Below are 14,860 nucleotides of genomic sequence, written 5' to 3'. Positions count from 1 at the left end.
ATGGCATGTGGGGGAGACGAAGAAAAGTTATCTCCCCCTGCCATGGATAGGGTATACAGGTAGAGTGGGGGGGCGGCTGAAGACTGGGGTAAAAGGCAGAAGTATGGGGACGATAGAGAAGGCGATCCCAGGTGGTCAGTGAGGCAGGCCCATGCCTCACCAGGCGAAGAGATAGGTCGGCAGGGGAGGTAGGAAACAGAGCATGTCTCCTCACTCTCCTGACGGGGATAGGGAATTAAAGATGAATAGGGTTATGGAACCCCATTCAGGTCGCCATATAGCATTTGGCAGCGGGGCTGCTGGTGGTCCTAGTCCGTTCCCAGCAGACATCGGACCGAAGCGTGATCGTTCATGGGGTGTTTCCCGTTCGTTCTGCAGTCTTTACATTCAAAAGGTCCGGGTCTTGTCGGCGTTTGTGGGGTCTTTCTTGTGTCATTTCCCATCCATGTGGTGTTTACGTCAATGTTGTTTATAGAGTCATTTCTCATTGATTCGGCTTTCGGTCCACTTCAAGGTTTAGTGCCTTGATTATCGGAGGCCATTGAGTTCCAGGCGTCTTCTGCTGGATGATTGCTTTCGAGGTTTGTTCGTTTGCTTATTGTGTCAGTGATTGGTTGCTGTTCGCTGCGATAAGAGCTCTCCGTCTCGTGAACAGGGCCAGTGCATAGCTGGAGAAAGCCTGATATTCTTCCCTGGTGTCCAAGATGTGGTACTCCTGGCCGTATGGTAGATAATGTATTTTGGTGATGAATGCACTGCGGAGGTCTTCATACAGCTTCATTCAATCAGGGTGGGAAGTTCGGAAAAACCCGGCCAATGTTGGGCAGAAACTGTCTGGCGATTTCGCCTTTTTGCGAGGTGGCCCATCTATCCTGCCATACCTGCAGCAGGTGAGCATGCAGCTTTTTCTTTTCCATAGTCTTGCTATTGATGATGTCGGTGGGGAATCCCAAATACGTCTATAGGATAACCTTGTCCAGGTGGTGCGTGAGGCCCCGTAGAATGATCTCTAAGTGCAGTGGAAGGACACCAGCAAGGACTTGCAGAGCATGCGTGCTCACTGTGCTGCAAGCTCGAGTAATGGCCAAAAGGATTGATCGGTGAATCGAGTCAATGATTCGTTTATTGACAACAGTTGTGGCTTTGTGATACCATGCGCCAGATGCATACGTGACTATTGGGGTGAAGATGGTTTTATAGAAAAGACGTAGCACCTGTCTGTCTAGTCCCCAGTCTCTGCTTTTGACTCTGGAAACCAATGCAGTGTACCGTCTGACTTTTGGGCGCAAGTATTTCAGGTGGTCCTGAAATGATAGATTCGGATCTACAATCATGCCTAGCTACTTTAGCTGCTTTGAGAATATGTATAAGTATAGTGCGAAAGCATCAATAATACATAGCCAAATCTGAATGAACAGAATATTAGCAAAGCGGCATCTTTTTAATTCATATCTTATATTGTGAATATGACATATACATAGTCTAGACTTTTCCATAGCTTGAGGCTTACGCCCTAAACGCTTTATATTGCTTGGAGAATTTAATTGTTTTCTGGTCAATCTTGATTTGTGGAGGCCGCTTGAGGTTGAGGCACCCCTTGAGCAGAATGGAGTTTGTCTTTGCAGGGGTGGACATTCCTGAAGGGTGGACAGAGCCCGGTTTTCCAATGTCTCCAGTTGTGCCCTTGAGTCCGCTGACACTGTTAGTAAGAGGTCGTCAGCAAAGGCCTATGATTTTACCTCGTCAAGGTCTATGGTTAGGAAGGAGTCCATTACTATGTTCCACAGTAGTGGTCCAAGGACCGAACCCTGTGGACAGCCGCGAAATGTATTCTTGGAGAGGGTCACCGGTACATGACACTACATATGAACATTTCTCACACACTTTTAAATCGCTGGCGTTTCCCAGCGAACTGGTTCACTTACAATGTAAGCAAGGCGGAGACAGAGGAAACCCCCTTGTGCCCTATGACAACAACACACTTTACCAAACTTTGGTTGACCTCATTTCCACTCCCTCTTTCTGGGCTACTCTGCAGGTACCACTGTTTCATCGTCGATCAAATCTACAGCTATTCCCTCTTCACGTACGCGTTCACCAGTCCGATCATTTTCTCTAACTCCTTTAGTCAAACTCTCCTCCTTGGAGAGTTTGACTAGACAGTTTCTCCTGTAAATATCTGGATCTTTGTATTGTAACGTATATCTTTCGCGCATTAATTTAAATTTTAATTTTTTTTCAGTGCGTCTTTTTTTTTTTGGAAAAAGGGTGTGATTGTTAACTCCTGGCTAAAGTGCTGCGCTGAGACATTAACATGGAGCGTGTGCATCTTATATATGTTACTATAAAAATGTTCTGTCTCTCTCTGATTTAACAGTTGCCTATAACGGGATCATTATATATGTATTCCCCACGAACTAAGTAGGTATTACTTCGTAAAACCTACTTTCCATCGTGTAGCAAAAACTTAAAAAAAAGTACAATTGCATTTTTACTCCTAGAATAAACTGTTTCTGAAGTAATACAATATCTTTATTTCTGTTACTTTATCTGTAAAAGTTTAAAGCTATTTTCCTTCCTTTTCAGATATCGCAGAACACTTCCCCGATAAATTGACAGGAATTATGGAGAAATATTTCATTTCCCGAAGATCTGGTAAAATATTTTTCTTGGAGACTTCTGGAAGGCATTTCTTGAATGCACGTCAAGCATGTTGTGCTGAATCTGCAGCTAAATACCATCCCGATATGGAGGTAACTGTGTTAATAACAACCTCTGAGATTCAAATGACTTCCCTTATGTGGGACCTGAAGAGTGCTTATGAAAATGTGAAATTCCTTGCTCTTGACGTAGAGAAATTTCTTGAAGATACCCCGATGCTGGAATGGTACTCCAAATCCGACTGGAGAAATGGGCCCTTCAAAGTTGCTCATCTTAGCGATGCATTGAGACTTGTTTCCGTATGGAAGAATGGTGGAATGTATTTTGATTTTGACGTCGTGGTATTGCAACCATTTGGAAGGTTTCGGAATTCACTCTTCAAAGAACCCAGTGGCCTAATATCATTTGGATTCCTTATTTTTGATAAATTCCATCCATTTTTGTACAGCTGCATCGAGGAATTTGCCAGAACTTACAAAAGTAAGGAGTGGGGATATAATGGCCAAGAACTCTTAGTTAGGATGCTTCAATCAAAATGTAAACTGACATGGGTGAACGGGACAGGCGATGATCATTCTGATGTCTGTAATGTTACCCTGATTAATTCGGATGCAACGTATCCATGGTCGTGGGATCACTGGAAAGATTACTTTACTCCATCGGAAGCAGCTAAACTTGCAGAAAAATACAGTCGAAGTCACGCTGTCCACCTTAACAACAATTACAGCAAGAACACCACAATCCGAATTGGAGAAAACACGGCTTACGAAATTTTGTCGAGAGAAAACTGCCCTGTGACATACGAGATCGAACGCAGCAATGGCTTATTTTAGATGTCCTTCTAAGTACAAGGGTCTTTCAACGAAATGAAATGATACTGTCCGAACAGTTAGATGTGGATTATCGAAAATTGTGGTGGATTTGGCTTCATGTTTATAAGGCTGTAAAGTTGCGAGCTTAATTATAATAAATAGCTTATTTTTTATAATTCGTATATCAGCAATAGAAAAATACTGATAAGAAAATAACCAGGTTTACTGTATATTATTTAAATTACTGCTACTTCTTTTATTTTGCCTTAGCGGATGGAGAATTTATACGATCTGTATTATCTAGTTTTGTGACACAAACTATATTGAAATGTACTTTGCAATCCCTTGAATAAAATATAGACAACTGGATTTTCTTTCCTGTGCAATGCACAATAGTTAAACCATCGTGGGTAGCACAGTTTGTATAATCACTGACATGGGTTAGTCGGTCTCAGTTGAGGTAGTATGGTTTTATCACCCAGAAACTGTGGATTTTCCTCCAGTAAACAGAAAACACACTCGGTTTACAGACATTATATCCAGTGCACCTCTCCGATGCACCCTAAAATGTCCAGTTACCAAGCTTTGCATTTCACTTCTTCCAAGTTCGTTTCTACTGGAGACAACGCTCACCTATCTAATCGTCCTTCTATGAAAACCTTCCTAGAAGTTCAACGACTTTTTTTATTTTAGATGCAGCTTCCAGATCTAAAGACAATATTCCAAGGGTGCCATAACCATCGTTTTCTATATAGAAACAATTACTCTTTTCTTATATCCTAATTTCTAGTATTCGAACACATTTCCTGAAAAGTTCTCGATTGGTACCGTATCATTAACTATTATTAGTGTCTTGTATCATCGTGGAACTCTACTAGTGAATTTAAGAGGTGTATTAATCTAATACAGAACAAAAAGAGAGAAATGTAAGAAATCTATATAGAATATGGTTCCTCCAGAACGGTTTAATTCACTTTGCCACTTTGATGGTAGTTTCCTTTACAACTGTTTGTTTGTAACCATCTGAATAAATTGGATAAATTAGTACAAAATAGTTGCTTGGTTGCTGTAATGTTTTAAGGACATCAGCAACTTAGGCCATATTGCACCGTATATATTATGACTATAAATGGAGTGTGTTCTTTTGTAGATTTGCTGTTTGCGAAACGAAAACCAAAGTTTCCGGAAAAAAAACTATACTGCCCTCGCCTGAGATCAACTAACTCAGCCACGTTGTGAAAACGACCCTTAAAAATTCCTCCCGTCATCCACGGGACTTAATCTCAAGTCTTTTCCATGGGATGTGGGGAGGACGGTGACCCTACCAACTATGCTGCACACGATGGCCAGGAATCACAGTAATCAGGACATGGCTACCCAAACCTGAGATGCCATTTCTACATAACTGATGTGTTTAATAGGGATTAAGATAGCACTCTTAGCCAGAAAATTCTCAAAGCCAGCTCTCATTATGTTTACAATGTTCTCGAGAAGGCTCCTGTTTTGTTGTTGTCGGGTTTCAGACAAAACGATGATTAAAATATTGCGCCTTATATATATCTGTAAATTGAGTGTGTTCGGCGGTCGCTTCTCTGCGTGCAGGACGAAAAACTCGCATTTCCAATCGAAAAATTCGCACTAAACTCCCTGAGACCGACTATCTTAGCCACGTTGTGACAATGACCATAAAAATTCCCGTGTCATTGATGTGATTTTAACTCAGGTATTTTACAACCGTTTGTATTCAGCTTAACTTGTTACTATTGTTCCTGTGGCCACTGCTTCGAAGGTCCTCCCAAAATTAACACCTTGGGAAGACCTTATAACTCTTGACCGATCTAGACTTTGCATTCGAGACCCACTTTCCTTATATTTTGTGTTAACTTTGTGTTATCCTTGAAATGATCATCCTTTACTAATGTTCTCGCGATGTATATCCGTTCTGAAAAGAGCAATGTTAGGATTCTGCCCAGAGGAGTGGGAACTTTATGGGCTCTTTATGCCATGACCGAGTTAGTTGACTAGTTTCATGTTTTTAAATCTGTAAGTTCAGGTTTTTCATCCATCTTCGGAAACCTGTTATTTAATGCACATAATTTACAGACAGATTACACTTATGCTTCAGTTACCTTGGAGAAAAAATCAGCAGGCTATCTAAACAAGTGTAACCTTATCATTTGCGGTTGTTGCACTTTAAATTAAGAATGATTGGTGTTTTGTAGTGCGCACTTTATAGCTGTCTGATTTGCAATTTCTGTGGGATTGTTCAAAAATAGCTTAACATTTGGACACCAGTATAAATATTGACACATCTGCAAGCAATTCAGGTTTCAACTGCCCTCTGTTGTTATCCGTTAGAATTCAAAAAATGTTCCATTCAAATGGCTAACTAAAGTTTAGAGAAAATATTTTAATTAATCTAAAATCTCTAAATGAGATTTTAGCTTCTTACGATTGGTCTGATAAAAGGCCAGTGAAACATCTTAAAATTGAACAATTGTCGGTTAATCAGGCTGTTGTCAGAGTGTTGATCTAAGATAGCCTTGAGAAGTGGTATGCGTGTTGAATCAAACTGCATGATAAGTAATTAAAGTAATTCATATACAGGTTTGATTTTATGTGCTGTTTTTAATAACAGTACTAGTCCCTGGATAGTTTTAATAACAGTACTAGTCCTTAGCACTTCAAATCATTGATGATTTGAAGTGCTAAGGACTGTAAGATAGATCGAGCCTATTGTGATGCCCTCATAGTTAGCTGGCTCTCTGGATTGGCTGTAGGATTCTTAACGAGCTGGTATCACGAAATTTTGACGACGAAATAAACTTTGTTATCATTTTGACGGTTCAAATTATTCTTATCTGAATTACAGGGTGGTTATAAATTCCTTTCCCGCGTTTAAAAATTGATAACTCGAAACCCGTAGGTAGTATCAAAAGCAGCTTTATGAGTTCTAATCAGTATACCTGCGAGTTTGATAAACTAAAAACAGTTGGAAATTTGAGCACCAGAAGTGCCCAAAGCAACTCATTTAGAAAATAGCAAATAGGAAAAAATTTGATCAATCTTTATTGCAGATCAAATCTCCAAGGGCCCACCATTATTTTTATAATGAGCAATCAAAACGGGGCACTTTGTTCTTCACGGATGCCAATCTTCTCTTCTTCCTGATGAATTGCGTTCTATAAATCTGAAAGAGTCGTTGTTGCCCTCTTCAATTGTTTGAACCTCTTCTTGTGGTGCTGACGGGTGGCCATTTTTAGGCTTTGGAGTTACAGTTCTTCTCGAACAAGAAACCTTGAGCTATACCTTAGATATGAGAGCTGCAGTAAGGCTCTCGCCATTTTTGCATAAAGTTTAATTAAACGTGGTTCATCTTTAGGAAACATTTTAAAACGAACTTGACTGCACTTAGTTACTTAAATTTGGGATATAATTTGAAGCTTTTTCTATTATAATAATTATTATTATTATTACTACTACTATTATTGAAATTTTACTATTTCAAAAAAATCCTACATGTACTGATTACAATGCAAAAAAAAAAAAACCAATAAAAAAAAACTTTTTCATAGTGCTTCTGCACTTTGAAAATATTTGAATGGACTACGAAAATTGATGTACAGAGACTGGAGGGCACTCAGAAGAATTGTATATAGATCCCGCGATCCCGTTTGTCCTTACATAATACTGTCAACCAGCAATTTAGGAAGGCTACAGGAACTGATACTACAAAAATGATCCGTAGGGAGAGGCGTTACATCGGACTTTAAGGAAGAGCTGCAGCACGCAATACACAACGTCCACTCTGATGTACAAGCCATCATATTGGTTCCTGGAATGTTGTACGTCTTTGGGGGAAGGTTTTACACCCCACTTCAAATTAATACTATGAATTATTAATTGGTTAGTTCTTGTAATCGGAAGGATACCTAGAATACTCCAATGTTACTTGCACTCTCGTATACTGTTGGGCAATTTTCTTTCTTTTGACCCATCTCTGAACTGTTCAGGTTACGCGTCGATCCTTACAGACCATCAGCATCCTTTCATGGGCATCGTGCACCCACAGGGCTATGGACTCTTACAGCAGGACAATACGCCTCCCCACAGAACCGTGGTGACTAGGACAGGGTTCGAAGAGCATTTCGCAGATTTTAACTCCATGGAATGGTCTCCTCGTTCACCGGACATGAACCCTGTGGAGTATCTTGGGGATGCTGCGGAAAGGTCCGTTCGAGCTTTGGATCCTCCACTCAGGAATGGGACGGAATTATGGACAGCGGTGCAGCAAGTGTGGATGGAAATACCTGTGGAACACTTTGTGAACTGGTGGACTCAATGCCTCGCCGTGTGATTGCCCTTATCTGGGCAAACGGTGGGCCTACCCGTTACTAGGTAGGTATCCAATGATTTCTGCCCATTCAGTGTATATATATATATATATATATATATATATAGAATTCGCTGCAATCCCATATACTTGTACACTATTTAACACCTGCTTGTTTTTAACTCAGATATTGGAACCTCATTCATAGTCAAATAAATAGCAAAAATTCTGCAGTTATATAAATCCAATAACTTTTATGTGTGTATAATTCCAATTATAGGGTTCCCGAAATTGTCTAAAGAACACAGTGCCTGAAAATTAAATGTATTTTGTGTTTAGTCAGTCTGTTTCTCGGGATGAAAACCCAAAGTTTTCTGGAGTTTAACTGTAAAGTCCTCGCCCAAGAACACTCTCTAAATAATTTTATTTTTGGTTGTAATGTAAAAGACAACATTTCTTTGACACACACACACGCACGCACACACATATACCGAGTAATCAGCATATATATCCTTCACTGAGAATTAACGTCAATCAGAGAAAATGAATATTTATTTTTAGCGGTAGTTGTTTTTGTGAGCTTGAATATAAGTCAACAAATTGATTTCCTGTATCAGAAAGTGGAGATCAGTGTCCCTTATTGCATCTTATTAAAATAAATATCCGGCATGGTTTAAAAAGAATTTATTTATAAAAATGAATAATAGATGCCCTATGCGCTATGAAAAATTTAGTTTTAGGAAAAGAAACAACAGATGTTAAATCAAACCTCAATGATTTCATGTATTAAGTTCACAGCAGTATTTGTAATGTCAATTTATACCTAATTGGAAGTTTGCAAATATACTGCAGGCGCTCACATGATGCAATAACATGGTTCCTATAAATGTAGGCCAACTTGTTTAAATTTTCAGAACGTCAATCTTGTAGTGGACAAGGGCAATCGTGTGGACGTCACTTAATAACCCCAATAGAGAATTTGACTTGGTTGACTTTATAACTTATTCGTAGACGGCGTCGCCGTAGTCCTCCCCACACGTGTGGAAAAAACCTGTTTCAATCCTGTTGATGGCGTGAGGAATTTTTATGGGTCTTTTTCACAACTTGGCTGAGTTCGTCTATCTCAGGCAAGAGTAGCGTGGTTTTTTCTCCCGGAAACTCGGGGTTTTGCGTCCAGTAAACAGAAAACTGACCGCACAACACACGCAATTTACAGATAGTTTACAAGGATGAATATAGCCTTAGTCGCTGATGCGCCTATAACTCTACTACAACGACAACAGCAATAGACGGCTTCCAATTGCAAACTCTGATTCTAAATTCTGGGATTTCTCCAAAGATCTTCTTTGGTTTTCTTTCTGGCTTTTTTGTTTGATGTGTTAATGATCTTTATAATTATTTTGATTACTGAAACTTCAATTTTCCAGTTTGTTTTGACTTCAGAGTTTATTCTACCGTTAATAATTAATCTCAATACTAAAAGAAAATTGCAACTTTGAAAACATTTTTTTATAAACAGTTTACGATCAAAAAACTTGAAATTAATAATCCTAAATGCAATACAATCGCATGAAAATAACCTGTTATTTACAATCCAATCACAATATTAAAATCTTCAGGTTTTATCGGGCGTTCAATTATGCGTTTCATTTTCCAATTATTTGAGGATTCTTCTGTCCTTTTCTCAACAATTTCAATCGATCATTTGTTCTGTACATTTTCAAACAATTATACACTATACTGCTAAAAGTATCCAGAAACCCCTAAGATTTCAGAGATTCACGTGTCAGGAATCGGTATATCAGCTGCGTCCACTCTAGAAGTAAAAGATCTACAAAATACAGTGGATGCATCAAAATGTTACGTAGCTACTTTCAATAGGGAGTCATCTTAGGATGACATCTTCACAATCAATCGTGTTCCTTCCATTGTATCAAAACTGCAACACCTCAGAACAAGTAAGACCTTATCCGAGGAGTTGTAAGATGAAAAATCTTACATGTTAATATTTTAGAAATGAGTGAGATTTATTTTAAATAAAGCTTAGGAAATAGCAAAATAGGACAGTAAACATTTCCAGTCACAAATATTATTCTAGGTCACTCACAAGGAATTAAAAATTAGACAAGGTTGAATTAGAGAAGGGAGCGGTAAGCTATTAGCAATTAGGGATACATTTCAGTTCCCACCATGGCACAGAACAAACAATAACAACGGGAATGGTGACAGCACTAATGACGTGCAGGTGCGAATATCTATGGCTCTGAAAAACAAGGGCTGTAGACTGAACATTGTCGGACATCCCTTTGTCCGGTGACACCTAAAATATCGACCAGGTATTTGCGTCTGACTGTCGGCGATGGCAAGGTCGTTAGAGCATGTAAAATAAATCTGCTAAGTTTAACGAGGGGTGGCGAAGGTGACGGCGAACTTCAAAGCAGCGGATTGCCTGGGAAAAATTTGGAAATTTATTAAAATGAGCTCTGAATATACAGCTTGAGAAATTTTAAAGGACGAATAGGAAATGACGAAAGTTTGACAAAATGAGAAGATTGGGTAAACTCAGAAAAAAGGCAGGCCCGACATAAGGAGGCGTTGCTGAATTGAGATGACAAAAAGTGAGTGAACGGGGAGAGACAGGGGAGACACACTCAGTTGAGATTTCGTTTGTGTTTTTGTGAAGATGAGTTAGGACACACACAGTTGAGAAGATTTCGTTGGTGTTTGTGGAAATGGGTTAGTAAAAACATAGAGTTGAGTTTTAGACGGTGTTAGGGAAAGAATGAGTTAAAAGTTACTGAGTTGAGTTTTTGTTAGTGTTTTGTGAAAATGGGTTAAAAAGAACACAGAGTTGGGCTTTTGTTGGCGGTTTGTGGAGATGAGTTAGGAAAGACAGACGTGAGTTTTTTTTGACAGTGTTAGTGGGAAAATTGAGTAATAAGTTATGTGGGGTTAGATAAGTCCTGTCCTGTCCTGTCCTGTCCTGCCAGCCAGTTGAGAATGTCCTGCCAGCCAGTTGAGAATGTTCTTTTATCATGAAACTCATCTAACCCTTCTTAACCCACTGACTGTACTTAAACTTATCTTACTACTCCAGTCAGTGGGTTAAGAAGGGTTAGATGAGTTTCATGATAAAAGAGAACAGTCGGGTAGTTGGTCATGGAAGAAATATAGTAGAGAGAAATAGCCTAGTCCGTCATCGGAAGGAAGTGAAAGTGGCCAGAGTGAAAATAAGTGAAAGGAGGAACCTTGGTAAACCGAAAGAAGCAGCCTTGTGAAGCTGAAAGTAGGAGCCTTGGTTAGGAGAAAATAAACCTAGTCCGTCATCGGAAGGCAGTGAAAGTGGCCATGTACATATAAGTGAAAGGAGGAACCTTGGTAAACCGAAAGAAGCAGCCTTGTGAAGCTGAAAGTAGGAGCCTTGGTAAGGAGAAAATAAGCCTAGTCCGTAATCGGAAGGGAGTGAAAGTGGCCAGCATGCAAATAAGTGTTGTGTACGGAGAGAAATAACCCTAGTCCATCATCTGAAGGCAGTGATAAAGGCAAGACGCAGATAAGTGAGCTGAGAAGATAAAGTTGTAATTCCTAGTCCGCCAGAATAGCTGAACCGAAGGTTAAGTAGCAGTATCGAAGACGAGCCCATGAATTCCTAAAAGACACAATGAATGCAGTTGGTAAACGATGATGCCATTCCCAGACAAGGAGCTGAAGGCCCCAAGACGGAGAAATCCGATTCGTAAAATTAAGTAAGTGACTAGTTATATAGTATTCTCCCCCACAAATAAAGGACTGTTGGAACTCTAACATCAGATTAGTATAATGTTTAGAAAGATGTTAAGGGAAGGATATACAAAGATATAAATACTGTATATGCATAAATATAGAGATAAATCAGATAGGGGTTTTGATTAATATATAATTAGACATATGTAGAAAAGCAAAGGAGAGAAATTTGATATTTGTTATTAGTTATTGTCTAACATATAGGTATAATATATTTTGGAAGGGAAGGGTAGAGAATACAGAGAAAGAAATAGCCTTATGAATGTAGCTAACACTTGGGACCAGCATTAGTCCAGAAATTGATGTCAAATGTACTATCTGTCTTGATTAGAGAAAGTTGTGAAATTATATTTCCCAAGACAAAATGGGGCACTAATTAAATTAGAAATTAAGAGTGAAATTCCTAAATCAATTTATAAGGTAAGAAACAGATTTACATAAGAGAAAGAGTGTGAACTAAACCTCTTAAGTAATTATTGTTCATGTGTGGAGAAAGAAGAAACTAAAATAAGTTTATGTAATGATATTGATTGAGTTGTATTGAAGTGGATAACCTTGTTTAGAGTAAAACCACTGTATTTAATTGTCATATATAACTGATAATGCATAGGCAAATTTGAGAAATAATAATATGTGCTTGAGAGTTGTTAATTTTTATATTGTGTATATAAGCGTAAATAAAATGTTATGTTATATATTAATGTGTGTGTTGTTTGTCATTCTTGAACACTCAGCCTGTCCGAAAGGAATTATAAATAATTAAGAAGTTCCCTTGAATCTGGAATTCTCCTGTAAAGTAAAGTCAGATGTGTAAGTGGGGAAATTAAAATAAGGTGGACAACAACTAATATAAGGGAACAATAAACAAAAAAAAAAGAAGCAAAATAACAATTAAAATAAATATAAAATGTATATAAATATTCATTTAAATTCCACCCCCCACAGAGTCAAGCAGCTAATATGCCCAATCATTTCGGATCTATCTCCTGCTCATCTTACTTTTCACTATTTTATATCTCCACGCGCTAGCATATACTGCTGCTCTGAGAATTATTTTAACTTCAAATGATCTAACTAATTAAAATATTAAATACAATAACTGACCTCGCAATTAACAGACTGTCTAAAATACTCCAATACTACGAGCCTTCTCGTAAGTCAAGGGACAGTTTCTTCTTGAGAGAATTTCATAAGCACTGTTCTGTCCAATTCTTACAAGGGTCTTCCAGCTTAGTTTATTAGAAAGATGAACGGCGCTGCTTTTATTGCATTGTTCAATAACCTGTTCTGCTTTCTTAGGAATGAAGCAACTTCTCCAGTTCTTAAAAGACACCGGAAACACTACTTCGGTATTGCAAATAGTAATATTACAGTTATTATTTTCTGCTTTTTCCACCGATTTCATTCCACATTGAGACTTCAGTACCCGAACTAAAAGTTTAGGGCCGTTATATCCCCAGAGATCACGTCTATACGTTTTAGAAAATTCGCTGAGACAGTTATTTAAGAAGGGATGTTGCTTGTCGAAGATTAAAATTCCGTTTGCAATACTGTCATTAAATTCTTTAAACAGCGAATTTCGGAATGTGTTTATTGGCTGCTGCACCACGAAATCTAAATCAAGGTAAATCCCACCATATTTATATATGAAGACAAGTCTCAACGCATCACTGAGATCAGCAACTTTGTATTTACTTTTCCTCCAATTGGACTTCGAGAACCATTCTAGGAGTGGAGTATCCTCCAGAAATTTCCGTACGTCGAGGCGGTTAAAGTTTACATTACGATAATCAGTAACTATATTTCTCATAAGGGAGGTCATTTCAATGTTATCAGTTGTCAGGAACGCTGTCACCTTCATACTGGGGTTGTGTTTAGCTGCAGATTCAACCGCACACACTTGGCGACCCTTCAGGAATGATCTACCAGAAGTCTCCAGGAAAAATATACGGGAAAATACTGAAGGTTCGCATCTGTTTATCTTGTTCGGCATTTCTGAAAGAGAATCATGTAGAATAATTATATTCATGCAAAAGGGAATACGATGGTGATCCCAATAACAATAATAATAGTCATGCATATAGATAGGTAAGTAAAGATAGGGATGAAAATTGCAAAACAAACATTAAATATTTAAAATCTTAAATAATAGAGATACGTATTATTGTTATGTAAGGTGTTTCCAAACATGTGAGCCATACTTTGACGTCTGTATATGCCTCGTCATGGGCTGCCTGACGCTTCCAAAAATTTCAGGTATCATCCAGATTTGCTAGCAGTCTTGTTCCTTGTTGGTGAATCATTTCAGCATTGCTAATGGGTGTCGCATAAACGATGGATATCAGATGGTAAAATCCAAATGGAGTCAAGTCCAGGATGCGAGTAGGCCATGCAACTGGGCTTCTTCCGTCTACCGCCACTTTGTTTAAAAAACTACCAATGTTTCTTCCAACAAAATGTTGTCCTAATGCTGCAATCAACTCCTTAGTGAATGTGTGGTACAGTCCTTCTGAAATTGTTATTTTTTATTGTTGATTCTTTATTTGGTTGGATACATGAATTACTATTTTTAAATAATTATTGCTGTTTTAAATGTTCTTGCTTCCTGCTTCCTTCTAGTGCTTGAAGATATTTGTTGCTTCCTGCTAGACATCAATAATGGTTATGTTAGAGAGATGTGAATCCTTATTTAACAAAGGCAAAGAGACATTTTCCACAAAAAGTGTGCACGTTCCACTGGTGTTGCGTGAAAATCGGCTGGCATGAAACAATTGTGACAGAGGTGTAAACTTTTCTCTCCTCCGTCGATCATAATATAAACGGAAATATATTTCAGAATGAAACCTGATTTCAAAATGGAATCAATGCATTTATTATGTGAAATGAATGGGGCGATTTGAATACGTTACACACGCGATTGAGACAAATCTATATTTCTTTATATCTTTCCAAACTTAACAGAGAGCATTCTGATGTTAAACTGTTTCCTGACGCAAAATAATCTCAAAGTACTGCTGAATTTTTTCACACCAGGAAATCGCACTAGAAATAGAACTGCACAAAACAGCTCCACCTACTGCTAGTGCTGATATTTCAAGACCTTTCAACAGATTTACTCGAAATGATTTAACACAAACAGTTATGTAACAGGTTCAAAGTGTTGCTTAATAAACACGAAATCTGCATATACAATTTCTTTCCTGCGATCAAGAGATATTGCAACGGATTCTACAGAAATACACCTAGAAAACCACTTATTAGCTACACCTAC

At 38.4% G+C, this 14,860-nt stretch overlaps 1 protein-coding gene across 1 annotated transcript; it reads left to right on the top strand.

The window, feature by feature from the left end:
• The first annotated feature begins 202 nt into the window (after positions 1 to 202).
• On the top strand, positions 203 to 3,494 carry LOC150088595 (lactosylceramide 4-alpha-galactosyltransferase-like). The gene is made up of 2 exons (XM_090370250.1): positions 203 to 365; positions 2,587 to 3,494. The coding sequence occupies exons 1-2, from the start codon at positions 203 to 205 to the stop codon at positions 3,492 to 3,494; spliced, it is 1,071 nt and encodes a 356-aa protein (XP_090226376.1).
• The last annotated feature ends 11,366 nt before the right edge of the window (positions 3,495 to 14,860 follow it).

The sequence above is a fragment of the Mastigoproctus giganteus genome, chromosome 3 (assembly GCF_048544385.1).
Source record: "Mastigoproctus giganteus isolate SK-2022 chromosome 3, ASM4854438v1, whole genome shotgun sequence".
NCBI classification, from domain to species: Eukaryota; Metazoa; Arthropoda; class Arachnida; order Uropygi; family Thelyphonidae; genus Mastigoproctus; species Mastigoproctus giganteus.
Note: the sequence above shows the minus strand (reverse complement) of the source record. Positions and strands in the feature narration are given on the sequence as shown.

Excerpts from the sequence above, each read along its gene's own strand:
- LOC150088595 (XM_090370250.1), top strand. The coding sequence starts at position 203 with ATGTCTCCTCACTCTCCTGACGGGGATAGGGAATTAAAGATGAATAGG. Across the intron at positions 366-2,586 it reads TCGTTCATGGGGTGTTTCCC|ATATCGCAGAACACTTCCCC; the intron begins GTTCGTTCTGCA and ends CTTCCTTTTCAG.